Source organism: Kogia breviceps, chromosome 3 (assembly GCF_026419965.1).
Source record: "Kogia breviceps isolate mKogBre1 chromosome 3, mKogBre1 haplotype 1, whole genome shotgun sequence".
Classification (NCBI taxonomy): domain Eukaryota; kingdom Metazoa; phylum Chordata; class Mammalia; order Artiodactyla; family Physeteridae; genus Kogia; species Kogia breviceps.
This window is the reverse complement of record NC_081312.1, coordinates 85,372,044-85,399,571: the sequence shown is the minus strand read 5'-3', so window position 1 is coordinate 85,399,571 and position 27,528 is coordinate 85,372,044. Positions and strand designations below refer to the sequence as shown.

The 27,528-nt window shown below is 42.4% G+C and overlaps 1 protein-coding gene across 2 annotated transcripts in view; it reads right to left on the bottom strand.

Annotated features, from left to right (window-relative positions):
• RTF1 (RTF1 homolog, Paf1/RNA polymerase II complex component) overlaps window positions 1-18,294 on the bottom strand; it is a 54,358-nt gene extending 36,064 nt beyond the window's left edge. For both annotated transcript variants that reach the window (XM_067029013.1, XM_059058043.2), the window contains exons 1-2: window positions 18,093-18,294; window positions 4,421-4,531 (exon numbers count right to left, since the gene is read on the bottom strand). In XM_067029013.1, the coding sequence (XP_066885114.1) occupies window positions 4,421-4,531; window positions 18,093-18,290 (309 nt within the window). In that variant the 5' untranslated portion in view covers window positions 18,291-18,294. The remainder of the gene's footprint in view (window positions 1-4,420; window positions 4,532-18,092) is intronic.
• Between the last annotated feature and the right edge of the window lie 9,234 nt (window positions 18,295-27,528).

Here is a 27,528-nt window from a genome sequence, read left to right as displayed (position 1 = left end):
ATAGCCCGAGTTCTCCACAACTAGATAAAGCCTGCGTGCAGCAACAAAGACCCAACACAGCCATAAATAAATAAATAAATACAGTATAAGAACTGTCATTCATAATCATGACTAAATCAGTTTAAAAAACTATATATAATAAGATCTATCAAATTTTTTCAAATATAGTGGTTTTATATTTTAAACTTTCAAGAGTTTAGTTTTAGTATTGGGATAATTCATCTATATGGAACATCTTTTTCCAGAGGTATTGTGTGTATGAAAACCTTATTAAATGAATATACACACAGGAAAATATTAGCTTAGCAGTGAAGGCCTTTATCAGTATGTGCTGATTATGTATTATCTGCATGGTAAAGCAACAACAAAATGCTCTTGGGTATCTAGGCTGACTTCCTGGAAAAATTATTACTAAATGAATTTTAAGTAAAAGTTGTATCTTTTTCAAAATGTTCTATTAATAAAAATATTGGAGCCAACAAGCAATAACATAGTGGGAACAGGAGTGCAACTAGATCAAAGTGGGAGCACTCAAAAGATTAAATGGGATAAGAGAGAAAGAGAAGAAGCTTCAGAAATTAAGAAAGTAGAAATAAATGGAATGGGGGAAAAGCAAGAAGAGTCCAGAGTCTCTGAAGAGGTAGTAAGCTGAAGCATAAAATGTAACCAGGAAGTTCTGGGGAAGAAAAAACAGGTGACAAGTGCTGAACTACACGGCTGGGCCAAATGTTTTTATTTCTCAAAAATGTTGAAAACAGGACTGTACATGAAGCTTTTTAAAATAATCATTCTCGCTCAGGCAGAGGGCAATAGAACATAATTCAGCTGTTTCCTTACTTTGTCTAATGTAGTTATATTCAATTTTGAACAACAAATAAAGGGTTTTTTGGTATCTACTGATAACATGATTTTTACTGGTAACAAGGGAAAATCTAGGCTTTATTCTTATTTCTTATCTAGGTATAGCTATCTGTTTCCACGAGATTCACCATGTTTCTAAAAAGGACTCTGAAGTACCCGATTGAGGACTCTGTTCCTCCTAACAAATGGACTTTTTTGTTTTGGCCATTTTTTAAAAAACTTTAAATCTCATGAATGAGCACTGCTAGCTCTCCTCCTCCTAACCCTGTTATTTTTCTTCCTGGCCACTCCTGTCTGCACCCTTGGAGGTGCTTCTCTTACCAAATGCTTCCAGGAACAGGAAGTGACAGCACCAAAATGCCACACCACAGCATTATAACCTACCACTGAGGCTGTGCTTTCCAATTTCCCAGGTTTGGTCAATGTAAACCTTACAGAAAGAGTTCTACTTCTCATGTGCCTAAGATATGACTGAGAATAATTCACTCATCAAGAATAATACACAAGATATCTACTAGTCTCTCCTTAATTGAACTTTTTTTTTTTTTTTTTGCCACACTGCACAGCTTGTGGATGTTAGTTCCCTGACCAAGGATTGAACCCGGGTCCTTGGCAATGAAAGCGCAGAGTCCTAACCACTGGACCACCAAGGAATTCCCCCTAATTGAGCCTTATACTTAATAACCAATGCACCCACTTTTTTCTGGATAGGAAACTTTCATTGTGTCCCCCTCCCCACCCCCAACAATTAGCTAGATATCTTCTTGCTCTAAAGTCAGTGCATGTCTCTCCTTAAAACAAACTACCCATTAACCTCCTACATCAGTTGTTCCTGACTAGTTTTCTGTCCTAGCAAATCTGAGGAGAACAACATACTTCTTTCTACCTATATTCATCATCATTAATGACAATAAACAAGAGTCACGTGGGAGGGGAAAAGGGTTGGGAGGTGTATTTGAAAAAACTCCAGAGTAGCTTCTAGTACAAGCAGGCTCCATCTGACTGAGAACTGACATTTTAACAACAAAATTTCTAAAAGGCTAGTTTGTAGGTAATAAGGATATTAAAACCATAGCAGAAACTAGAAAACATAGCAAATTATTTCAGTATATGGGTTTCACCTACAAAGATGTATGAATATGCATTATGAGAGAGAAAAAAAACAAGAGCCTCTGTCTCAAACACTGTATTCTAAGATCTCTCAGAAGTCCCCTACCCACTCTAAAATATCTCTATGGCAGCCATAAATCTGAGTTTACAATACCACTGATTTCTCTAGTGGCTGGTAGGAGTTTTTTTTTTTTTTTTTTTTTTTGTGATATGCGGGCCTCTCACTGTTGTGGCCTCTCCCGTTGCGTGGAGCACAGGCTCCGGACGCGCAGGCTCAGCGGCCATGGCTCACGGGCCCAGCCGCTCCGCGGCACGTGGGATCTTCCCGGACCGGGGCACGAACCCGCGTCCCCTGCATCGGCAGGCGGACTCTCAACCACTGCGCCACCAGGGAAGCCCTGGTAGGAGTTTTTTAAAAAAGATTTTCTTAATTGTCCAAAATAATTAAGTATTTACCCTAACTTTGGGGTGCTCTGTGCTTAAGCTAGTAGCCTGGGCCAGAAAGTGATAATGCAGACCAAAAAACAGGCTCTTTTCAGAATGGCCATGATATAGAGACTGCTATTCCCAGTGTAGGGTGAGGAGGGACTAGAGTAGAGCTACCAGAAGCCAGTGGGTTAGGGGGCTGGGACTTGGAGGCAGCAGCAAGAGGAAAATTACGCAAACTTTCAATCCCCACTAGACAGGGTACAGCTTGCCTGTCAGCTTTTTCTCCAATAAGTACATAAGTAGCTGGTAGCATTCTAAGGTGAAGACTCTCAGACTTGATTAAGTAGCTGTGAATGACAAAGGGAATCCTAAACTGTAAACATTTTTATGGATGCTGGATCTACCCTAGCACAAGTTTTGGGCTTCTCTAAATGCTGTGGAGTTGATACATACTTTGACCTTCTAGTAGAAGCAGCTCAAAAGGATGAAGGGAATCCCTACAGCAACTGCATACTTAGGAGTGATTTAATGACAGGAATATGGAAAACAAAATGCTTCAAAGGATAGTTACTGATTGTATCTCAAGGAAGTGCAAAGACAATAAACATGTTACAGGGTATTCCAAACACAACACAGATTCAAACTTAATATCCCACAGCAGCTGACTTCTGAAACATGGAAAATGAAAGGAGTTGATGTAGGAATAGTGGGAAAGGGAATCATTTCAAGATTTTCCTGTATTATCTTTGCATTTTTTTAAAATAGAAAAACAAAACAAAGCAAATTATTTCATAAAATCCACTGTTTTTCTAAGCAGATTGGGTTACTTTATCAATTTTAGAGGAATTATAGTACCTCCATGAAAAATAAACGAAACAAAAGAATAAAACTCGCATTTACTACCTCTTGCTATCAAAGCAATTTTAGGTCTGTTGAATTATTTAAGATTAAGAGAATATCAGTACAGTCAATCAGAATGCAATCGTTCCTAATTTGCATATGCAGGGCACTGGTAAATACTGTTCTAGCTGTTAACCAAATTTCATTATAATAAAAAACATTTTTTACTTTAGAGGAACTTTAAAATAAAATACTGTTAGTACACTGTTAAAAATATTTTCCTTAACTGCAGGGTAAGAGATTAAACAGAAAGATGATATCTGGCCTCCCCCCAGGAAATTACTAAGGGAAAAAAAATATTTCAAATCAAATGAGGAACATGTAGGAGTGCTTCAAAGACCTTTCCCCTTCCTTTCTCTTCCATTAAAGTTCTGGATCTTTCAGGGCCTTGTTTGGTGGTGGGCAGCAGTTTGGGAAACTCATCTTGGCTTAAACAATGAACAGCTGGACATTTCTCATTAAAGCTAATGCCACTGCTCTGAGAGATGTTGATTCCATCTACCCAAAGAAAGCTTCTTATCTTGCTAAAGTATTTCCCACTAATACTTTATAGGCATTACTGATAGACTTTCTTTTCTAACATAAAAGTGGGATTTAAAAGGTGACAAAAGGGCTTCCCTGGTGGCGCAGTGGTTGAGAGTCTGCCTGCCAATGCAGGGGACGCGGGTTCGTGCCCCAGTCCGGGAAGATCCCACATGCTGCGGAGCGGCTGGGCCCGTGAGCCGTGGCCGCTGGGCCTGCGCGTCCTCCGGGGCCTGTGCTCCGCAACGGGAGAGACCACAACAGTGAGAGGCCCACGTACCGGAAAAAAAAAAAAAAAGTGACAAAAAATAAAAGAGATGGTGACTAACAAGTTGTGCCCCCACTGCAAAAGGGCTGAAAATAAAAGACTAAAAATGGCCACGAATGCACTGCAGAGGTACCCACAGAGGTACCCACTAGGTAAGTACAAAGAACATCACAATGCGAGAGCTTTCCATACACAATTTTCTTTCCCCAAGAAGTTCTCATAGATCTTAGGCAGGAAGGTCTCAGTTTAAGGAAAAGCGGCTGCCAGGAGTCACCAACTCAGGACACTCAAACACTCATTAGTCCCAGAGGCCTAGCCCTCCACACCCACCTCATCATCACTGTTAGACGTCTCCGAGTCTGAGGAGGCTGCAGGCTGACTAACAGGCGGCTCCTTCTCTTCAGAGTCACTTCGTTTCCGCTTTGCCAGGGACAAGAGCTCCTGAGAGGGCAAAAGTAGCCATGTGAGTTTTGTTCACAGAGAAAATATATCCCCAAATAATAAAATGCCCACCTTCTCTAGATCTCTTCTACTTCTTTGTGGTTTCAATTGAAGGACATCATCATGGGAACTTTGGTCACACGAACAGACCGACTGCCAGCACTCCTAAGTGCTAAAGAAATGCTTTCAAAGTCTGTCCCGGGAATTCCCTGGCTGTTCAGTGGTCAGGACTCTGATCTTTCACTGTAGGGGGCCCGGGTTCGATCCCTGGTCAGGGAATGAGGATCCCACAAGCTGCACGGCACGGCCAAAAAAAAATCTGTTCCCTCACTCTTAATGGGAAATGTATGTCTGAAATGGAAAAGTGACTAGAAAACTAAACTGGAGGCTACCCCCGAATTTCCTCTATAAGTTACAGAAGTACTGATTCTCAGCAACTGATACGATAAGAACCATGTCTACAAAGGTAATTTGCTCCCTGTTCTTATTGGTATAGCTAATACTCTGAGCACCCTCTTATTATATATAATTCATGGTAAAATTGACATTTGGGGGACTGTTCTGAATAAGCTGACGGACTACAAATTTCTGAGGTCATTTTTTATTTTGGATGCCTAAACCAGGGGGAAAAAAATAGTATATTTCTGGTGCTGAACCCAGGGTCAAGCAGTAAATATGCTGGCCTCTACACGGGAATCCTAATTTGACAACCCCAATATTCCCATTCACCACCTCTGCCTTGTCCTGGTGATTTAAGGGAGCTTAAAGGAGAAGAGATACGCCATTTAGTAAGACATGGCTACAACCAGGATTTGCTCTCTCACATGGTTTCCCTCTCCTGTTACTTCTCCCCAACTCAGTCCAGTCACTCAAAAACACAACAAGGGGCTTCCCTGGTGGCGCAGTGGTTGAGAGTCCGCCTGCCGATGCAGGGGACGCGGGTTCGTGCCCCGGTCCGGGAAGATCCCACATGCCGCAGAGCGGCTGGGCCCGTGAGCCATGGCCGCTGAGCCTGCGCGTCTGGAGCCTGTGCTCCGCAACGAGAGAGGCCACAGCAGTGAGAGGCCCGCATACAGAAAAAAAAAAAAAAAAAAAAAAAAACACAACAAAAGGATACTTACTCTGGTTCTTGCTTTCTGCTAATATCAACACCAGCCCAAAATTATGTTGTACTTACTAGATGCCAGGTACTTTTCTAAGCATCTAACATTTAATCTTCACAACTGCCTTAAGGTAAGTATCATTATCTTCCCCATTTAAAGATAAAGAAACTAAGGAGCAGGAGAGGTTAAGTAACTCACCCAAGGTAATACAGCTAGTAGATGAGAGAACCAGGATTCAAACTAGGGCAGAAAAAATCCTAGCTCCTATTTCAATCATGGTTTACATTTTCCCCTTGGGCCAAAAGAAATATATAACTAATAAATAGTAGTAGTATTATTCCTTGATGATGTTGGTGCTATACAATTATAGGTTAAGTGCCAAGACAAATTTTTTAAAAACAGACTGCTATAAAATATGTTTTCTTCTTCCAGTCTCTTTCTATTTTAGGAGTATATCCTCCTTGGCCAGAATGAGAAAATGACCTTCTCAGATTAACAGCTGACACCATCTCTTCTTCATAAGCAGTAACGAAATGTTACTCTTCTCAATTCTGTAGACAGAGCTAGCATACTAACTTCCTGAAAAGACTTCGGTTACCAAAATGGTAACTCCTATCGACCAAATGCAAATTACAGCAATGTTTGTGTGTTTACAGTCTTCTAAAAACTTGAGGGTGTAATTTACATACAGTACCTTTTATCCTTTCTTATGGATGGTTCTATGAGTTTGACAAATACATACAGTTGAACCACTCACACAATCAAGATATAGGACAGTTCCATCATCCCCCCAAATTTTGCTGTTATTTGCACTGGTCAATAGGAGTTACCATTTTGGTATGAAAAAGTAGAGTGTTTATGATCTGAAGCCTTTTCAGGAAGTAAGTGCTCTTCATATCTCTCCCTCCATCCCCTGGCAATCACATACCAGTTTTCTGTCCCTACAGATGTGCCTATTGTAAAATATCACATAAATGGAATCATACAGTATGTAGTCTTTTGAATTTGGTTTCCTTACTTAGCATAATGCATTTGAGATTGGACAGGTATCAGCAGTTTGTTTCTTTTTATTGTAAAGTAGTATTCCATTGTGTGGATACACCACACTTTATCCATCTGCCAGTTGAAAAATATTTGGGTTGTTTCCATCTTGGGGAAATTATTTGTTCATGTACAGGTTTTTGTGTAAATATTAGTTTTTATTTCACTTGGATAAATACCTAGGAGTGGTACTGCTGGGTTATATGGTAATTTGTGTATGGCCTCTACTATTATCTTTTTCCCACATTACCTTCATGCAAATTTATAAAAATTAGAAAGACTTCTGGTAAGTAGTGTACTTCCTGACCCTCTGAGGTTCACAAATGCACTAGAATTCTGTTTTAATACTAACTCATTATAACAGGGATTTGGATATGCTAGCAATCAAATCCTTTCCTGAAACAAGAAGTAGATATCCATTAAAAATTACTGTAACTAAAGTGTTAATGTGGTAGTATTGCCATCCTGTTAAAGAGATTCCACTCTATACTAAAAACCTAACAAATGTCTCTCCATCAGCAAACAACTGCATCTGATAGGCACAGTCCTTCTTCTACTACATTAAATACCATATTAACAATAGTATAGAGACAGCAAAGACCTTCTTCTTAAAAAGTGTGAAAGATACCCTTTCCACAAGCTGAGAATTGTATAGGAAGTTACTGGGGGTACTCATGGCAAGGCTACTCTTCACAGTTAAGTCCTTTATATTCTTTTTTTAAAAAATAAATTTATGTATTTATTATTTTTGGCTAAGTTGGGCCTTCGTTGTTGCGCATGGGCTTTCTCTAGCTGCTGCGAGCAGGGGCTGCTCTTCCTTGTGGTGCATGGGCTTCTCATTGCAGTGGCTTCTCTTGTTGCGCAGCACGGGCTCTAGGCATGTGGGCTTCAGTAGTTGCGGCTCGCGGGCTCTAGAGCGCAGGCTCAGTAGCTGTGGCACAAGGGCTTAGTTGCTTCGTTGGCATGTGGGACCTTCCTGGACCAGGGCTTGAACCCGTGTCCCCTGCATTGGCAGGCGGATTCTTAACCACTGTGCCACCAGGGAAGCCCAAGTCTTTTATATTCTGAAGGCTCATAAATACAGCTGGACACACTAATGTGCAACAGAAAGGTCTTGCCAACACTCCACACATGAAGAAATCATCAGATTTATTACCTGTAGGGGTTGATTTATCCAACACCAATACTAAAAAAAGCCAATCTAAAACTGATTCATGCACAGGGGGTAGGTCCTTCTGCAGCTCTCTCCTGCTAGCCCGCTTCACTGTGCCACACTGGTTGAGATGACATTTCTGTGTGCCCAGTGGTTCTCTCTCACCATCCTCCCTGTATTTCATCACATCTAGTGAAAACCTCCCCTACTTATCTCAGCATTCCTCTAGGATGGAATGGCTGTGTGGGGTGCCCACACAGGTTATCAAACTTAAGCTGAATTAAGATCTGCTGAGAGTAATGCCAATGCCCAGCACACTATAGGTATGACTGTGTAGGATGCCACATCTGGCTTCTAGAGCAGTTTCATTAACATTGCTTGAAAACCATATTTAACAATAAACTAGACAGCCAAATTGCAAGTCTAATTGCACTAAGGTAATATTTATTAAAATAGTATTATTCTGGTTAAAATTAGAATTCTAATCCATCAATATGTGAAGACTCATAAAACTTAGGATTTAATTCCCCCACCCCATCATTCACAAACAGTGTATTTTTGCAATGCCATGTCGTGATCAATCTGTAATAAAGCAACTTATTTAAAGGAAATTACTTACTTAAAGGAAATTAAATCCCATCTCTTTAATTTAACCTCCCATGATCACACAAAAGTGGGATACAGATTCTGCACCCCAGAAAAGGAGAATAAAAGCCCAAATGGATAAACCTCACGTCTTTTATAGCTAATTAGCATGCTGAGCTCTTTTGCACATATTCATTCCACAAATACAACTAATGCAAGTGATTACTACCATCTAGGGTGACCAAACATCTTGGTTTGCTTAGGACTGTCCTGGTTTTAGCACTGAAAGTCCTGAATTCTGGGAAACTCAGTTCCTGGCAAGCGGGACAGATAGTTCCCCTGCTACCAGCACCTACTATATACCAAGCTGTGGGGAGAAAGTCAGGAAGAAGAGATACATAGTCCTTGACCTCACGGAATTTAAAATCAAGTGAGGGGGTGTATGTATAACTGATTCACTTTGCTGTACTAACCTGAAACAAACACATTATAAATCAATTATACTCCAATAAAAATTTAAAAATAAATAAATAAAATCAAGTGAGAGAGACAGACAATAAACAGGTAAATAAACAAGTATATCTAGTGATAAGTGCTAAGAAGGAAGTGAATCAAGTGAGTGGGGAACCTATCTGCAATAGGGTGATTGGGGGAAGGTTTCTCTGAGGCAATGGTATTTAGGGTGAGACTAGAAACGGGGAAGACACAGGGGTGCAGTCTTCTGGATAGAAGTCTTCAGATAGAATAGATAAGGCCCTGGACTTCCCTAGTGGTTAAGAGTCCGCCTGCCAATGCAGGCGAACATGGGTTCGATCCCTGGTCTGGGAAGATCCCACATGCCGCAGAGCAACTAAACCTGTGAGCCACGACTACTGATCGATCCCACATGCTGCTACTGAAGCCCAGGCGCCTAGAGCCCATGCTCCACAAGAGAAGCCACCACAATCAGAAGCTCACGGACCGCAAGGAAGAGCAGCCCTCGATCGCCGCAACTAGAGAAAGCCCTCATGCAGCAACAAAGACCCAACACAGCCAAAAATAAATACATAAATAAATAAATTTATATATAAAAAAAAGAATAGATAAGGTCCTGAAATTGGCAATAGCTTGGCTTAACCAAAGAACTAAAAGGGAACCAAGGTGACTAGAGCTTCATAGGCAAGGGGACAGGGGGTGGGGGGAGGTGATGGAATGAGGCAGGTTAAAGGTAAGAAGAAACCACATCATTCCCAGTTTTATACAGCAGGATCAGGAAAATGAATTTTATTTGAAGGCAGTGGGGAGCCATCAAATGGTTTTAAGCAGGGAAGTAACCATCCCCTGAGGGTTTTTTAAATAGCACTCTTGACTGACAGAGGAACAGACTACAGGGCCAGGGAGGAAGTGCAGAGAGGAGTCCACAGCAGGGTCATCAGAGTGGATGGTGACCTGGACAAGGTAAGAAGCCACAGGGACAGAGAGAAGTGGGAGGATTTGAGAGAAGCTAAGAAAAGAGTAGTAATTCATAGAAGTTTAAATCTGAGACATTATTTTCTATTATTTCTTTCATATCAAAATTATTGATTGAAGAACATCATTCCAACAGTGGACACTGGTTATTTTTCAGGAGTAAGAAACAGAGCCATTGCGTGCATATACGTTTGTGGAACAGGGAGGTATTTTTGTTTTGTTGGAACTGTTTCAACAAGCATGTACTATTTTTGTCATTTAAAAAAAAAAAAAAAAAGAAAACAAACCAAAACAATGAACATACACACGAAAACCCTTCTGAAGTAGTAATTCCAAAGTGACAGTGTAACATTCCTTTACATTTCACATGACCGGCATGAAATGTGGCAACTTCCCCTTTCCAATTTCTAGCAAAGTGATTATAATTATAGAAAAAATATTGAGTTATATAAATGCCCACAATGTCATAGAATTGATAAAATAAAACCAGTTTTCAACTCATTCAAAATAAAAGGTACATTAAAATATTTTTTTTTAATTCTACTACTGTTACTTGTTTCTACTTGGTTCCCTCTTCTAATACACTTTCTAACTAATGCACATTTCCATGCCTTATAGATGAGGTATCAGTATTACAGCAGAGGGGCTAAAGCAAGAACTCCCAATCTGACAGTGTCCCTTTACCTCTAAGTAATACTACTATAATCAGAAAAGTTTGAATCTAACTTTCTACCGTGGATATGCCAAACAGCATTTGCTTATTCAACAAAGATTTATTAATTGTCTACTCTGTGTCAGGCAGGCATTATTTTCAACTACGTACTTAAATGTCTCCACTTGAGTATCTCATCGACAACTTTAATCTCTATACATACAAGACTGAACACATGCTCTTCACCTTTAAACTTGATCTTCCTCCAGGGTTCCCCAACTCATACCAGAATCTCCTCTTGCTCACCTCCAACATCCAATCAGTCATCAAATCCTCTCAGTTTTATAGCATGAATATTATGTCCAATTAATCCACTTTCTGTCATCTCTATAACTACACCAGTCCAAGTCAGGCATTCATTCAACAAATACTGACAAGGTATATGCTGCAGGCCAGGCACTGTTCTAGATGCAGGGATACTACACTGAACAGGGCTTCCCTGGTGGCGCAGTGGTTGAGACTCCGCCTGCTGATGCAGGGAACACGGGTTCGTGCCCGGGTCCAGGAGGATCCCACATGCTGCGGAGCGGCTAGGCCCGTGAGCCATGGCCGCTGGGCCTGCGCGTCCAGAGCCTGTGGTCTGCAACAGGAGAGGCCACAGCAGTGAGAGGCCCGCGTACCGCAAAAACAAACAAACAAACAAAACTACATTGAACAAACAGCCTTGCCCTCTTGGAGCTTCTCCACCATCTCTCACCTGGACTCTATCTGCCATCTAACTAGTGTCCCTTCTCCAGATTACTCTCCACATAGAAGCCTGGGAAAACTTTTCAAAAGACAAGTTAGAACACCTCTTTCAGCTTAAAATCCTTCAGTGGTTTCTCATTACCCTCAGAATAAAGTCCACAGTCCTTACTATTGCCAATCTGGACCTGCCAGTGGCTTAAAACGTCTTTTTAACCCCAGCCCAAAGAAAGACAAATTATACCTTATGACGCAGTATATACATACATGGATATGTGTGAAACACAAGTTTTATGAAACAATACTTATCTTTACTAGGTATGACATATGATTTTTTTTTCTATTTGATTCAATTTCGTTTTTATTTTTAACACTGGTTGTGATTCACTAAACTGTCTTTTCCATCCTCAAAGGGTCCAAACAGACTACTTCTGCAGCTTCATTTGTACCACTCTCCCTCCAACTAGTGATGTCCCAGTCACTCTGCCTCTTTCAGTTTCATGAGGGTGCTAGGTCCTTCCTGCCTCAATGCTTTTTGTACATTTTGCTCCCTCAACCATGAACACTCACATGTCCCTGTACTCTTCAGTCTCCTATCTCCTTATCCCTAACCCATATTCCAGATCTCAGTTTAAATGTCACTCCCATCAGGCGAGCACAGAGTCCCTGGTCAAACTCTCACAGCATCCTTGCTCTTCCTTCACAGCCTGTAATTCAAGTGTAAGGAAATGACTCTGAGCAATGCCTGCCCCTGTCCCTCCCTTAGCCCCCATCCCCTAAGCTCCTTGAAGGTAGAAACCACTTAGATTTTGTTCACCCAATAGCCCTGTTGCCTCGTACCGTCTAACACATTTGTTGAAAGATTAAAAAAAAAACAACAATCTTTGCCCTTGTGGAACTTACGGTCTAGGGAGCAAATAAGTACACCAAGAGAACCAGTGTTGAAAGATAGGTTTTGAATTTTTCCTGAAAGCCTCTCTGTTAAAGCTCCCATGGGACCCAATTTTCCCTGCACTACTTCTAAATGAAAATCAAGTGAAATTGGCAGAAGAGTCACATCAGGCTAGATGCAACATTATGACACAAATTTACAACTTCACAAGTTAACCCCAACACTTCTCACAAGTTCATCCTAGACTTCAAACTCTGCTCTAATGTAAAAAGACTTTATCAATGAGAAGCACAACTTTATTTACTTATTTAATTAATTTTAAAAACATCTTTATTGGAGTATAATTGCTTTATAATGGTTAGTTTCTGCTTTATAACAAAGTGAATCAGCTATACATATACATGTATCCCCATATCTCCTCCCTCTTGCATCTCCTTCCCACCCTCCCGTATCCCACCCCTTTAGGTGGTCACAAAGCACTGAGCTGAACTCCCTGTGCTATGCGGCTGCTTCCCACTAGCTATTTTACATTTGGTAGTGTATATATGTTCATGCCACTCTCTCACTTGTCCCAAACGTCTGCGTCTTTATTCCTGTCCTGCCCCTAGGTTCTTCAGAATCTTTTTTTTTTTTTTAGATTCCATATATATGTGTTAGCATACGGTATTTGTTTTTCTCTTTCAAACTTACTTCACTCTGTATGACAGACTCTAGGTCCATCCATCTCACTACAAATAACTCAATTTCGTTTCTTCTTATGGCCGAGTAATATTCCATTGCATATATGCGCCACATCTTCTTTATCCATTCATCTGTCGATGGACACTTAGGTGAGAAGCACAACTTTAAAATTTCCCACCTTTTATGGGGAAGGTTTATGGAAGGATACTTTATAACAATGCTATTTTTAACACATAATGTCTAAAAATAACTCCTAGAAAATACTTAGGGGCCTACTGTTTCAAAAATATTTTAACTTATGGTTACTTCAAGTAGAATGAGCAGAGAAAAAGAGGACAGGACAACACAATCTCCATTTTAAATAAGGATGGAAATTCTGAAATAAAGCATCCCAGTATGCATGTAGCTTTTTTTCCTTGAAAACGGCAGAGTAGAGTTTTTATAAATACTGAGTTGTATTGATCTGAATAGACAACTCTGATTCCTTTATTATATTGGATGCTTTTCATGTTATAGGACCCATTGCATAGATATTATTCCATAAAGAGTGCACATGTTATCTCCATGGAGGTACGTGGTGGGGTAAAAAAGCCTAGGTTTGGCTCAAATTCTGTTATTTTTTTCCAAGAAGCACCAAAAGCAAGTATCTCCATGATTTGCAATTCTGAAATGTTGAAGAAACGGTGTGGCCAACTTAAAAAAATAAGGTCACTATCAGGTCATATGTTAAAATTAATCCTTCAAATTCTCAAAGGTCTGAGTTTTTAAAACCTTTGAAAGTTAAAACAAATTTTAAAGGACTCCAATTCAGTTACTACATACCTCTTCCCACCAAGAAGAAGGAAGTGAAAAAAGAAACAGGCCTCAAAAAAAATCATCCCAACAATTCAAACAGCTTAGGGATTTAGAAAAACCAGCAGCTTTGCCACTTTGAACATCTCTGTTAAGTTCTTTTGGTTATATGTGCACACACTATGGCTGAGACAGGAAGCTATTTCTCTCCCAAACTACTTACAGTGTCTTACTAAAAGATTAACTTGCATACAGACAGTGGTCTCAGTGTTTAACACAAATAAGTACCAGGGCTCTACCTGGTAAAAATGCAGAGGAGAGAGTCCCCAGAGAGTCTGATTCAGTAGGTCTGGGATGGGAGCCCCTGAAAAGTACATCTTAAGCAACCCAAGCATTTTCTGACACACATGTTCCTCCTCTCACCACCAGGAAAAGCCAATGTAGAAGGCTAAGGACTAATTTGGAGGTAATATTTCTGACATAATGGCTTAGATTCCCACCTGGAAAACTCAGAGACAAAGGATCCCCTTATTAACTGTGCTCCACTCTCACAGTTGACACTCAGATATTTGTCATGGTTTGTTCTTTTCCACTAGACCGCAAATACAATGTTATACCCCCCAACGAAGACCAAGAACTCGATGGAGCAGTCCAAGGCATCTTGGTGAGGAAAAGCCCAGAATGCACTAATTTTGTTCAGAGGAGTCCTAAAGACCCCAAAACTAGGCTGAATTTGAACTTCTGCTAAAGATCTCTTGGAGAACTTCTAGAGAGCACAGATTTTTTTTATTCCTCTGAGCCTCGCACAGTGCTGAACATATAGAGAAGGCACTAGTGCCTGTTAGGATGTGCAGGAAAAGGGAATTTTGATCTGGTTCGCATCTGATAAAAGAATGTCAATGAGTAGTTGAAAAGGAGGAAGTTGAAATTGCTGTTAAAATGTCTTAGGTATTATTTACAAATTTTATGCTAATTTCTTTTTACAAATAGATAAAGTTGGGTTTAAAGTTGCAATCCCTCTAGTTCCCACTCTGGAAAAGCTTTCTGTGGATCAGAAAAATCTCTCTACTACAAAAGGAAGCTCTCAACTCATTTCATGTCAGACTTCTGTGGAAAATCACCAAAGACAGAATAATTTACAGCTTAGTTTATGCATCATCGGAACAGGTGAGTTAAGACTGCTTCACCAAGAAAGTCCCCCAAATAATTTTTTTAACTGATATACCAATTTTCTCTAAACTATTCAATATACTTTACAAACATGAATTCTAGCAACACAGAAAATGTCTATGAAACATCATTTTCATTTTGCAATATTAAAAACAGATTAAGTTAGTATAGTATAAAGAGTATAGGCCTTGTAATTGTACAGATTTGGTTTGAAATGCCACTAACAAGTTGTGTGAATTTAGATAAGTTACATCTTCAACCTCCATTTTCCTCATATCTAAAATGGGGAAGGGGCTTCCCTGGTGGCGCAGTGGTTAAGAATCCGCCTGTGGATGCAGGGGACACGGGTTCAATCCCTGGCCTAGGAAGATCCCACATGCTGCGGAGCAACTAAGCCATGTGCCACGACTACTGAGCCTGCGCTCTACAGCCCGCAAGCCACAACTACTGAGCCCATGTGCCGCAACTACTGAAGCCCACGCACCTACAGCCTGTGCTCTGCAACAAGAGAAGCCACCGCAATGAGAAGTCCGCGCACCACAACGAAGAGTAGCCCCTGCTCGCCGCAACTAGAGAAAGCCCACATGCAGCAACAGACCCAACGTGGCCAAAAATAAATAAATAAAATAAAATGGGGAAAATGGTACCAACTTCACCATAATTTGAAAACCTGACAATATAAATAAAGCACTTAATTGAGGTGACTGGTTCATCCCAGGCCCTATGTAAATGGTAGCTGATGTTATCATCAGAAATATCTATATTTCTAGATAAGAAAATAGTTTTTTTAAAAAAGTTCTAATCCTCCTAAGTGCCAGTCTAAAATTATCAACAAAATTTTACAGTCAAGGATATATTTTTTAGGACTTCCCTGGTGGTGCAGTGGTTAAGAATCTGCCTGCCAATGCAGGGGACACGGGTTTGAACCCTGATCTGGGAAGACCCCACATGTTGTGGAGCAATTCAGCCCATGCACCACAACTAGTGAGCCTGTGCTCTAGAGCCCACAAGCCACAACTACTGAAGCCCACATGCCGAGAGCCCGGGCTCCCCAACAAAGAGAAGCCACCGTGATGAGAAACCCACGCACAGCAACAAAGAGTAGCTCCCACTCGCCTCAACTAGAGAAAAGCCTGCGCGCAGCAACGAAGACCCAACGCAGCCAAAAATAAATAATCAATTAATTTAAAAAACAATTTTTAAAAATATTTTTATAAATTTCAGGAGTCTTTCGGGTGAGAACATTTTCAGTTTATCTTTTACTTCCTATCCCATAAGGTGTCTATCCCTTTGATACTTCTCCACAGGCCCCACTCCTCCCCACCTCCCACCACCATACCACCATTTTCAAAACAGCCCTCTTTTCTTCAACATATCTTCAGTCCCTCTTTCTTAAAGTCCTCCTCTTTCAGGCCCTAATATTTAATTTCTGAGACCTCTGACCTAATACAAAGAATTCCCAAGAAGTCATTTATAGAAATGCTTTCGTTTCTAGGTGCTTGTACCAACATTAATTCTTTTTTTAAAAAATAAATTTATTTATTTTATTTATTGATTTGCTGCGTTGGGTCTTTTTTTTTTTTTCTTTCTTTCTTTCATTTATTTATTTTTGGCTGTGTTGGGTCTTCATTGCTGCGCGCAGGCTTTTCTCTAGTTGCGGCGAGCGGGGGCTCCTCTTCGTTGCAGTGCGCGGGCTTCGCACTGCAGTGGCTTCTCCTGTTGCAGAGCACGGGCTTCAGGAGTTGTGGCTCGTGGGCTCTGGAGCACAGGCTCAGTATTTTTGGCGCACAGGCTTAGCTGCTCCGCAGCATGTGAGATCTTCCCAGACCAGGGCTCGAACCCGTGTCCCCTGAATGGCAGGCGGATTCTTAACCACGGTGCCACCTGGGAAGCCCTGCGTTGGGTCTTCATTGCTGTGCGCGGGATTTCTCTAGTTGCGGCGAGCGGCGGCTACTATTCATTATGGTGCGCAGGCTTCTCATTGCAGTGGCATCTCTTGTTGTGGAGCACAGGCTCTAGGCGTGGGCTTCAGTAGTTGTGGCTCGCGGGCTCTAGAGCGCAGGCTCAGTAGTTGTGGCTCACGGGCTTAGTTTCTTGGTGGCATGTGGGATCTTCCCGGACCAGGGATTGAACTCCTGTCCCCTGCATTGGCAGGCGGATTCTTAACCACTGCGCCACCAGGGAAGCCCCCAACATTAATTCTTACAAATACTTAATCCTTTATAATAATTCAATCAGATAACACAAGGCTGATGTTTTATCTAGACTTTACTGTTATGACCCAAGATACATAGCTAGAAAACAGCATAGCCCAGCCTAGAACTCAAAAATTTCGGATTCTAAGTTCAGTACTCTCTCTACTCAACTTATAGAACTATTATCTCTTGCATATCCTTTCTTTATATCATTTGTTCACAAAATGTGAGGAAAAACCCTCTTTGTATCTTCTGGTATCACTGGAGCACTGCTACAAAGGACAGCTTCCTCCCTACAGTATTTTCTAGAGTAGGTAACAGTTCAAGCAACCCCAAGACAGTGAGACCAAAAGTTAGTTTCAATGTATCCTGTACATCTTTCAAGTAGAAAGAATTCTGGGATGCTGCATGAAAAGGGCCAAGAGGCCCCGCCACAGTCTCTCCATGACGTCCTAGATATTTCTCCACTTATGCCCTCTTTCCTCCTCCCATGAGCTGTCTTGGGTCTGACATCTCAACAGAGACCCTTCTCAAATACAAACGACCCTAGCTGCCAAACAGATTCGTGACCACAGCTACGTATTCCTCGCCAAGCACGACAGAGGTTCCCCTCCTCTCTGTTCACACCCTTGTCTGAAAAACTTCATCTCCCAGAGCTTGCACCTTCTCGGCCTCCCTCCCCCCCACCGCCCCACGATCACCCTTGCACCTCCTCCAAAACCTCCCAGTCTCCCGGGTTGGCGGGCGATACTTCCTATCTCTCAGTGCCCGGATCGCCTGGCCTGCAGCCTGCCGCCCCGATCTGGCCCTGGCAGACCAAGGACCCCTCCAGTCCCCCGAGCCCGAGGCCCACCAGCCTGGCCCCTGCCCCGCCTCCCCGCCCAAGGCGCCAAGTCCTCGGGGCTCTGTCTCCAGGCCCCGGCCAGACTCCAAGGGCCGCGGGCACTGTGGGAAGAGCAGAAAGGGGCGGCAGCGGGCGTTCAGGACACGAGGCAGGCCGGGCGCTCCGGCCAGGAGGCCCGGGGCCCGACCGGCTCCCGACTACCGTGGCCGGGACTCAGCTCTCCCGCTCCGCTGGCCCGCGCCTCCGCGGCCTGCCCTCACCTGATCCAGGTTCTCGTCGCTGCCGCTGTCTTCCGTGTCTGAGTCGATCACAACGCGGCCTTTCCGCTTCTTTACCATCGTGGTCCCCCGGCTCCCACGCCGGACGCCGCCCGGACTCCCCTCTTGCCCGCCTGCCAGTGGGACCGCCACTGCCGCCGCCGCCGCCGCTGCTCGACCCACACAAAGGCGACCGCGCATGCGCGCTCCGCTCCGCCCCTGGCCCCGCCCCCTGCTCGTCGCACGCCGTTCGCCGGCGCCAAGAGCCCCGCCCCACCCCGCCCCCGACGCAGCGTGGGAGGCGGGGGCACCGGGTTGGGTTCCGGGCTCTGAACCGCAGTTCCGTAACCAGCGCTGCCCGCTGGAAGACTTGGGTGTGTCTCTGCTGCGGGGCTGAAGCTTCACGTGCTGCCTACCTGTCGTGGACTGGAGCGGCAAGCATCTGGGTCCGCTCTAAGGAGCCTTTAAACTGTCTGACACTGATGGAGTGTCGAGGGCACCGTCAGGGCCGTCTGCCTGGGAGACACAAATCGGCTGGACCACGCTGAGGGCACCTGTCGTGGGATGAAGCCTTCCTACCTGGGCTGTGCGAGTGACAACTGAGCTGGGACGTGGAGAATGCATCTGATTTACCCAAAAAAAGAGTAGCGGGAAGGGTGTTCCAAGCAAAGAACCTCTTGGTCAGAGACCTAGCGGTAATAGAAAAAGTTGGGCTCAGGGAACTGAAAGTTCATTATGGCCGAACTGAGGGTATGGTGTGTGGGGATGAGGCTGCGGAGGGACCCAGCGGCTAAATCATTCATAAACCTCATAAACTCTTAGGAAGTTTGAACTTTGGTATTGAAAGATTCTAAACTGAAGAACGGCATTATCAGATTCGTGTTTTTAAAAAATTACTCTGGCTGCAGTGTGGCGAATGGATTAAAAAGGAGGGAGACTAAGGCAGGGAAACCACAGAGGCTATTGATTGCATTTTGGCAAAAGATGATGATGCCCTCAAGTAAGGAAGAAGCAGTGGAATTGGAGAGAAGTGGATGGGTTCTGGATAATTTGGAAGGTAGCATTACCAGTACTTGAAGATTAGTTGGGAGAGGGAAAAGGTGACGTTCCAAATACAAATGATGCTCAGGTTCTGGCTTAGGAAGCTGGTGGGTCCTTCATGGAGATAAGGAACACAAGTGGAGAGGAGGTTGGGGAGACTGGAGGGTGCAGGAAATCAGTTCAGTTTTATGCCTATTGAGGTCAGCTGATAACAAATTCAGAAGTGATTTCTTTGTGGGATTTGGAATATAAGGTAGGGAGCGTCAGCAATAATAATTTGAAACTGTTCTCAAAAGTTTTTGGAGTCCATTAATTCTTCTGGTAGTGAACTTGAGAGCTAGACTTCAGTCTTCCCTGAGCTGTTATTGGGCAGAGGCAGGCTGATGAGTTCTTGCTGTCTGGTTTCCGTTTTCCTTTCCCCTTTACTGTCTGTATTTTATTTTCTCCAGCAAATTTGTATCACAAATGTGCATGCTTTAAAATAATAATAAAAGAAGATATAACATACATAGAGAAATCCCTGGAACTAAACACATACCTACATGTCAAGTTTGCTGCCAGTTAGCTTGAAAAGGGTTCGGGATCAAGGTAGAAAAGACAACCCAAATAAGGCTCAACTATCTCTCTACTCCAAAAGATTTTTTCCTATGAGAAGTCCCCTAGACTTCTCTCCCCCAGCATACCCTTGGAACTGAGCCCATGGCCAAGATGACCCAAAATTACCAGGTCATCTCCCTTGCTTCTAGCTACCCCAAAGGCTGGTGCCCTTCTCTGAGGACCCTCCATAAATGTGTGAATAAAAGAAAGTTGTAATATAGTCAGTGACCCCTGACTGCAATGAAGAAATATAGGTTCTTTATTTGAGTGAAATATATTGATTTCGATCTTTCTGCAAGGAGTCTTCTAATGCATCATGGACTGGAGTTAGTCCATACTGAGACTAAACTGAAATGAATGAATTAACATTCTGTACTCTAAATTTCCTCTTGAGTTGGCTTCCCTATGAACCCAATCTGTGAAAGTTTCCCCTTGTAAAATGAGGATAATGATAATATCTGCCTCTTTGGGTTATAATAAGGTATAAATTAGTTAACACAGGTAAAAAAAAGTGCTTAGAATACTTCCTGGTAAAGAGTAAGCACTCAGTAAATGTCAGGTATCATTGTTACAATTGGAGAGGCAGATTACAGTAGAGTGGGAAGGGGCTGGAGGAAGAGTGTTGGAGATGGGAGATTTTTATTTTTTAATTTGTACACGGCGTTGTGTGAACTTATTACACTGAATATGAATTTTTCATCATAATTTTAAAATGTTTTTGGGAGGAATAGAATAATTTTTAAATTATAAAAATGATTCCTACTTATTAAAAATAAATTTAAGGGCAGAACATAAAGGAATAAAAAAAACTAGGTAAAATCCTCCCATCCCAAGATATCCATCCACTCTTTATCAAAACAAACAAAATTGTTTGCATGTGTATATATTTGTTCAACATGTATTTATTAAGCACCTACTATATGCCTGAGCTCAGGCACTGAGCTAGATGCTGAATAAGACGAAAACGTCACCAAGACAAGATCCCTGCTCTCAAGAGATTACATGATTACATTTATCCACACATACACATTACAAAAGGCATGCACATTTAAAGTGCTGTGAGGATCCCTTTTCATGCAGACCACCCCAAAAGACAAAAGAGATATTTTTAACATCTGGTTTTTTATTTATTTATTTATTTTGGGCTGTGTTGGGTCTTCGTTTCTGTGCGAGGGCTTTCTCTAGTTGTGGCAAGCAGGGGCCACTCTTCACCGCGGTGTGCTGGCCTCTCACTATCGCGGCCTCTCTTGTTGGGGAGCACAGGCTCCAGACGCGCAGGCTCAGTAGTTGTGGCTCATGGGCCTCGTCGCTCCGCGGCATGTGGGATCTCCCCAGACCAGGGCTCGAACCCGTGTCCCCTGCATTAGCAGGCAGACTCTCAACCACTGCGTCACCAGGGAAGCCCAACATCTGTTGTTTTTGAGAAAATGCAAAATGACAAAAATTACTATGCATTCCTAATCCCCAATGTGATGGTGTTAAGAGGTGGCGCCTTTGGGAAGTGATTAGGTTATAAGGGTGGAACCCTCATTAATGAGAGTTCTTTGATAGTGCCCTATCAAAGAGACCCCAGAGAGCTTTCTCACCACTTCTGCCATGTGAGGACACTGCAAAAAGATAGCAGTCTGCACCCAAAGAGGGTCTTCACCAGAACCCAAACATGCTGGCAACCTGATCTTAGACTTCCAGCCTCCAAAACTATGAGAAATAAATTTCTGTTGTTTATATGCCAAAAAAATTACTATGTATTCATTAACCATTTTAAATGAACTTGTATTCTGTTCCTTACAACTCTATCTAAAAATATATTTGAAAATAGTAATACATGTATGTATGTGAACTTTGAGAGAAGGACTCGGAAATCATTACTGTGTGTATTTGCCATGGTGTTGCAGGGTCCTCCTTTTGGTGACCTGACCATCTCTTAAAGAATTCACGGTCTGAAAATTGACCCAGATCTGAAAGTGGGCAAAGGATGATCACTTTCCATTGGGTAAACTGCCCTCAGCCCCCTGATCACCCAACCTTAATTTCTTCTTATTGAAAATTGAGGAGTACCCTTGTTGTCTGCCTATCTGTTTTGCCCTTGGGGATGTTATATTCTGTTAAACATCTCCATAATTCTCTGAGGCTCAGGCTTCTGTGGCTGTCATTCTGACCTTTCCACTCATTATAATAATTGCATCTACCTGGCTTCTGGCAGTTAAGTGTTGCCACCTGGCCTCTTGTTTCAAGACCCTATTGCCCCTTTGCTGTTAGTTAGCCCAGTTTTCTAACAGTCTCTCATACTCTCAGTCCTGGCCCAAATAGGAGAACCACCACTGAAGTTTTAGTGATGCTGGTGCACCTCTTACTGTCATATTCCTTATGGCCTTGGTGAATGCAGTATCCTCTTTGGTCTTCCCACAGAAAATAATCAGTCTGTGGGATTTCTGACCTTGTATATTTCATCCACCTCATGCTGACTTCTCTGAGTTTTGTAAATCTCCTCCTGCACCACCTGTCTTAGCAACTCTGGCATTTTTTACCTCATGTGGGCTGTAAAGTTTTCTGTGCTTCTAAGAGCCATTCTAGTAACAAATTTGTACCATTTTCTGGGGTCCTTGGCAGAGTGATAAATTCTGTATCTTAGGAGAGTGCTCCCAAATCAATAAACTCTCCCTAACCCAATTTTACAACCTGGTCCCCTGATCAAGCACCCTCAGAATCCAGTCCCTTGCTTCTCTCCCAGTTCCTGCCCTTACATGCTTGGCTAGTTCTTGCAGCTCCTTTGGGTATAGTCCCTTTCCTCCTTTATCAGTCCCAATATGTCCTCTACTAGGTTATATGGTGCCTTAACCCTGGTTATTGGCCGAGTATCCAGGAGGGAGATACAAGCAGATTTCGAGGAGGGTACATGCAGTCTTACAGCGTACAGTCTTCTGTACTGTCTACAAGAAAGAGGGAAGTGTGGGATGCTGGGCCTTTTCTTTAGGTTCAGAGGGTTCAGGAGAATCTGGAAATTCAAGATCTTCAGGAGCATCAATCAGATATCCCCATTCCATGTGTCATGATCTCATTATTTCCTAACTAGGGCCCTTAGCTGACCTGCATTGCTTGAGAGTTTAATCTTATTGGAGCTTAAACTATTCTGATGATTATCTGGGACCTCAGCTTTCCCTGCCGTCCCACTGCAGGTGTTGAAGACCTCTTCATATGCTGTTAAAGAGGCCCTCTGGCTTTCACACTTGGCTTTCAGTAACAGAACCCAATTTCACTATCCTTATAATTATTATGCCTCCCATATATATTTTTTGAAATATAGTTAATTTATAATGTTGTGTTAGTTTCTGGTATATAGCGCATTGATTGAGTTTTAGATATATATATATTCTTTTCCATTATAGTTTGTTAAGGATATTGAATACAGTTCCCTGTGCTATACAGTAGGACCTTGTTTATCTATTTGATATATAGTAGTTTGTGTCTGCTACTCCCAAGCTCCTAATTTATCCCTCCCCCACCCCCTTTCCTCTTTGGTAACCATAAGTTTGTTTTCTATCTCTGTGAGTCTATTTCTGTTTCATAAATAAGTTCAATTGTATCATATTTTAGATTCCACATATAAGTGATACCATATGGTATTTGTCTTTCTCTTTCAGACTTACTTCACTTAGTATGTTAATCTGTAGTTCCATGTTGCTGCAAATGGCATTATTTCATTCTTTTTTATGGCTGAGTAATATTCCATCATATTCATATACCACATCTTCTTTATCCATTCATCTGTCGGTGGACATTTAGGTTGTTTCCGTGTCTTAGCTATTATGAATAGTGCTGCTGTGAACATAGGAGTGCATGTATCTTTTCAAATTAGAGTTTTGTCCGGATATATGCCCAGGATTGGGATTGCTGGATCATATGGCAATATTTTTAGTTTGTTGAGGAACCTCTGGACTGTCCTTCATAGTGGTTGCACCAACTTACATTCTCACCAACAGTGTAGGAGGGTTCCCTTTTCTCCACCCACCTCTCCAGCATTTGTTACTTGTTATTTTTTAAAATATATATTTATTTTTGGCTGCGTTGGGTCTTTGTTACTGTGTGCGGGCTTTCTCTAGTGACAGCAAGTGGGGGCTACTCTTCATTGCAGTGCATGGGCTTTCCATTGCAGTGGCTTCTCGTGTTTCGGAGCATGGGCTCTAGGCACACGGCCCTCAGTAGTTGCAGCATGTGGGCTCAGCAGTTGTGGCTCATGGGCTTAGTTGCTCCACGGCATGTGGGATCCTCCCGGACCAGGGCTCAAACCCATGTCCCCTGCATTGTCAGGCAGATTACTAACCACTGTACCACCAGGGAAGCCCTGTTATTTTTCTTAATTTTTAATTTTTTTTTTGGCTGTGCCATGCAGCTTGCAGAATCTTAATTCACTGATGAGGGTTTGAACCTGGGGCCCGTAAGTGAGAGCACTGAGTCCCAACCACTGGTCTAAAAGGAAATTCCCCATTATTTGTAGACTTTTTAATGATGGCCATTCTAACCAGTGAGAGGTGATACCTCACTGTAGTTTTGATTTGCATTTCTCTAATAATTAGCAATGTTGAGCATCTTTTCATGTGCCTATTGGCCATCTGTGTTTGTTCTTTGGAGAAATGTCTATTTACGTCTTCTGTGCATTTTTTCATTGGGTCATTTGTTTTTTTGTTATTGAGTTTTATGAGCTGTATTTTTATATTTTGGAAATTAAGCCCTTGTCAGTTGCATTATTTGCAAATATTTTCTCCCATTCCATAGGTTGTCTTTTCATTTTGTTCATGGTTTCCTTTGCTGTGCAAAAGCTTATGAGTTTGATTAGGTCCCATTTATTTAGTTTTGCTTTTATTTCTATTGCCTTGTGAGACTAACCTAAAAAAAGCATTGGTGAGATCTATGTCAGAGAATGTTTTGCCTATGTTCTCTTCTAGGAGTTTTATGGTATCATGTCTTATAGTTAAGTCTTTAAGCCATTTTGAGTTTATTTTTGTGTATGGTGTGAGGGAGTGTTCTAACATCATTGATTTAGATGTGGCTGTCCAGCTTTCCCAACACCACCTGCTGAAGAAACTGTCTTTTCTCCATGGTATATTCTTGCCTCCTTTGTCAAAGATTAATTGATCATAGATGTGTGGGTTTATTTCTGGACTCTATTTTCTTCCATTGATCCATATGTCTGGTTTTGTGCCAATACCACACTGTTTTGATTATTGTAGCTTTGTACTTTTTTTTTTTTTTTTTTCAGTACGCGGGCCTCTCACCATTGTGGCCTCTCCCGTTGCGGAGCACAGGCTCCAGACGCGCAGGCTCAGCGGCCACGGCTCACGGGCCCAGCCGCTCCACGGCATGTGGGATCTTCCTGGACCGGGGCACGAACCCGTGTCCCCTGCATCGGCAGGCGGACTCTCAACCACTGTGCCACCAGGGAAGCCCCTGTAGCTTTGTAATATTGTCTGAAGTCTGGGAGGGTTATGCCTCCAGCTTCGTTCTTTTTCCTCAGGATTGCTTTGGCAGTTATGGGTCTTTTATGGTTCCATGTAAATTTTAGGACTATTTGTTCTACTTCTGTGAAAAATGTCATGGGTAATCTGGTCACATTAAATCTGTAGATTGCTTTGGGTAGTATGGCCTTTTTTTTTTTTTTTTTTTTTTTTTTTTTTTTAGTGTGGCCATGTTAACAGTATTAATTCTTCAAATCCAAGAGCATGGGATAGCTTTCCATTTCTTTGAATCATCTTCAATTTCCTTTATCAAGGTTTTATAGTTCTCAGCATATGTCTTTCTCCTCGTTGACCAGGTTTATTCATAAGTATTTATTTTTTTGATGCAATTTTATTTTATTTTACTTTTTTTTTTTTTTTTTTGCGGTATGCGGGCCTCTCACTGTTGTGGCCTCTCCCGTTGCGGAGCACAGGCTCCGGACGCACAGACTCAGCGGCCATGGCTCACGGGCTTAGTTGCTCCGCGGCATGTGGGATCTTCCTGGACCAGGGCACCAACCCGTGTCTCCTGCATCGGCAGGCGGATTCTCAACCACTGCGCCACCAGGGAAGCCCTTTACTTTATTTTTTTAAAATTATTTATTTATTTATTTTTGGCTACATTGGGTCTTCATGGCTACATTGGGTCTTCATTGCTGCACGCAGGCTTTCTCTAGTTGTGTCGAGCAGGGGCTACTCTTCATTGTGGTGGACGGGCTTCTCACTGTGGTGGCTTCTCTTGTTGTGGAGCATGGGCTCAAGGCACACAGACTTCAGTAGTTGTGGCATGGAGGCTTAGTAGTTGTGGCTCGTGGGCTTTAGAGCACAGGCTCAGTAGTTGTGGCACATGGTCTTAGTTGCTCCATGGCATGTGGGATCTTCCCGGACCAGAGAATTGAACCCATGTCCCCTGCATTGGCAGGGGGATTCTTAACCACTGTGCCACCAGAGAAGTCCCTTCTGATGCAATTTTAAAAGGGATTTTTTTTTTTACTTTCCCTTTCTGATATTTCATTGTTAGTGTAAAGGAATGCAATGGATTTCAGGATGTTAATCTTGTATCTTACTACCTTGCTGGATTTGTTTATCAGTTCTAGTAGTTTTTGTTTGGAATCTTTAGGGTTTTCTATGTATAGTATCATGTCATCTGCATATAATTTTACCTCTTCCTTTCCAATTTAGATACATTTTATTTCTTTTTCTTGTCTGATTGCTGTGGCTAGGACTTCCAATACTATACTGAATAGAAGTAATGAGAGTGGGCATCCTTGTCTTGTTTCAGATTTTAGTGGGAAGGCTCTCAGCTTTTCACTGTTGAATTTTTTTTTTTTTTTTTTTTTTTTTTTTTTTTTTTTGCGGTACGCGGGCCTCTCACTGTTGTGGCCTCTCCCATTGCGGAGCACAGGCTGCAGACGCACGGGCTCAGCGGCCATGGCTCACGGGCCCAGCCGCTCCGTGGCACGTGGGATCTTCCCGGACTGGGGCACGAACCCGCGTCTCCTGCATCGGCAGGCGGATTCTCAACCACTGCGCCACCAGGGAAGCCCTTCACTGTTGAATATAATGTTGGCTGTGTGTTTGTCATAAACAGCTTTTATTATGTTGAGATATATTCCCTCAATACCCACTTTGGTAAGAGTTTTTATCATGAATGGATGTTGATGCCCCCCCCACATATTTTTTTTCCAAAAAAAAGTTTATTTATAAAATACTGACAAGTTTGATGGGACATGGGACTTTTTTTTTTTTTTTTTTTTTTGTGATACGCGGGCCTCTCACTTTTGTGGCCTCTCCCGTTGCGGAGCACAGGCTCCGGATGCGCAGGCTCAGCGGCCATGGCTCACGGGCCCAGCCGCTCCGCGGCATGTGGGATCTTCCCGGACCGGGGCACGAACCCGTGTCCCCTACATCGGCAGGCGGATTCTCAACCACTGCGCCACCAGGGAAGCCCAGCGACTTCTCATGGTATATATTTCAGATCAATTTCTTTGTTACCTTTCATTCAAAAAATAAACCTGCTAACAAGATATATGACATATAGATAATATACATATTTTCTTACAGATAGACACCTGCCATAATGAATACCCACTCCATAATTTTTCATTATATCTTTTAAGTCAAAAAATAAATATTTGTGTTGCTTTTTGTTTTTGGAGTCTGTATGCATAAAAGAAGGTAAAACATTTAAATGCTTTTGGTTATTCTTACAGAAACAAAGATAAGGGGGGTGGTCCCAAGAGGGCACCTGTGCTCAGGTGGTGGTCAGGGTTGCCACTGGGCCGGACCACACAGAGGCACTAGGGGGT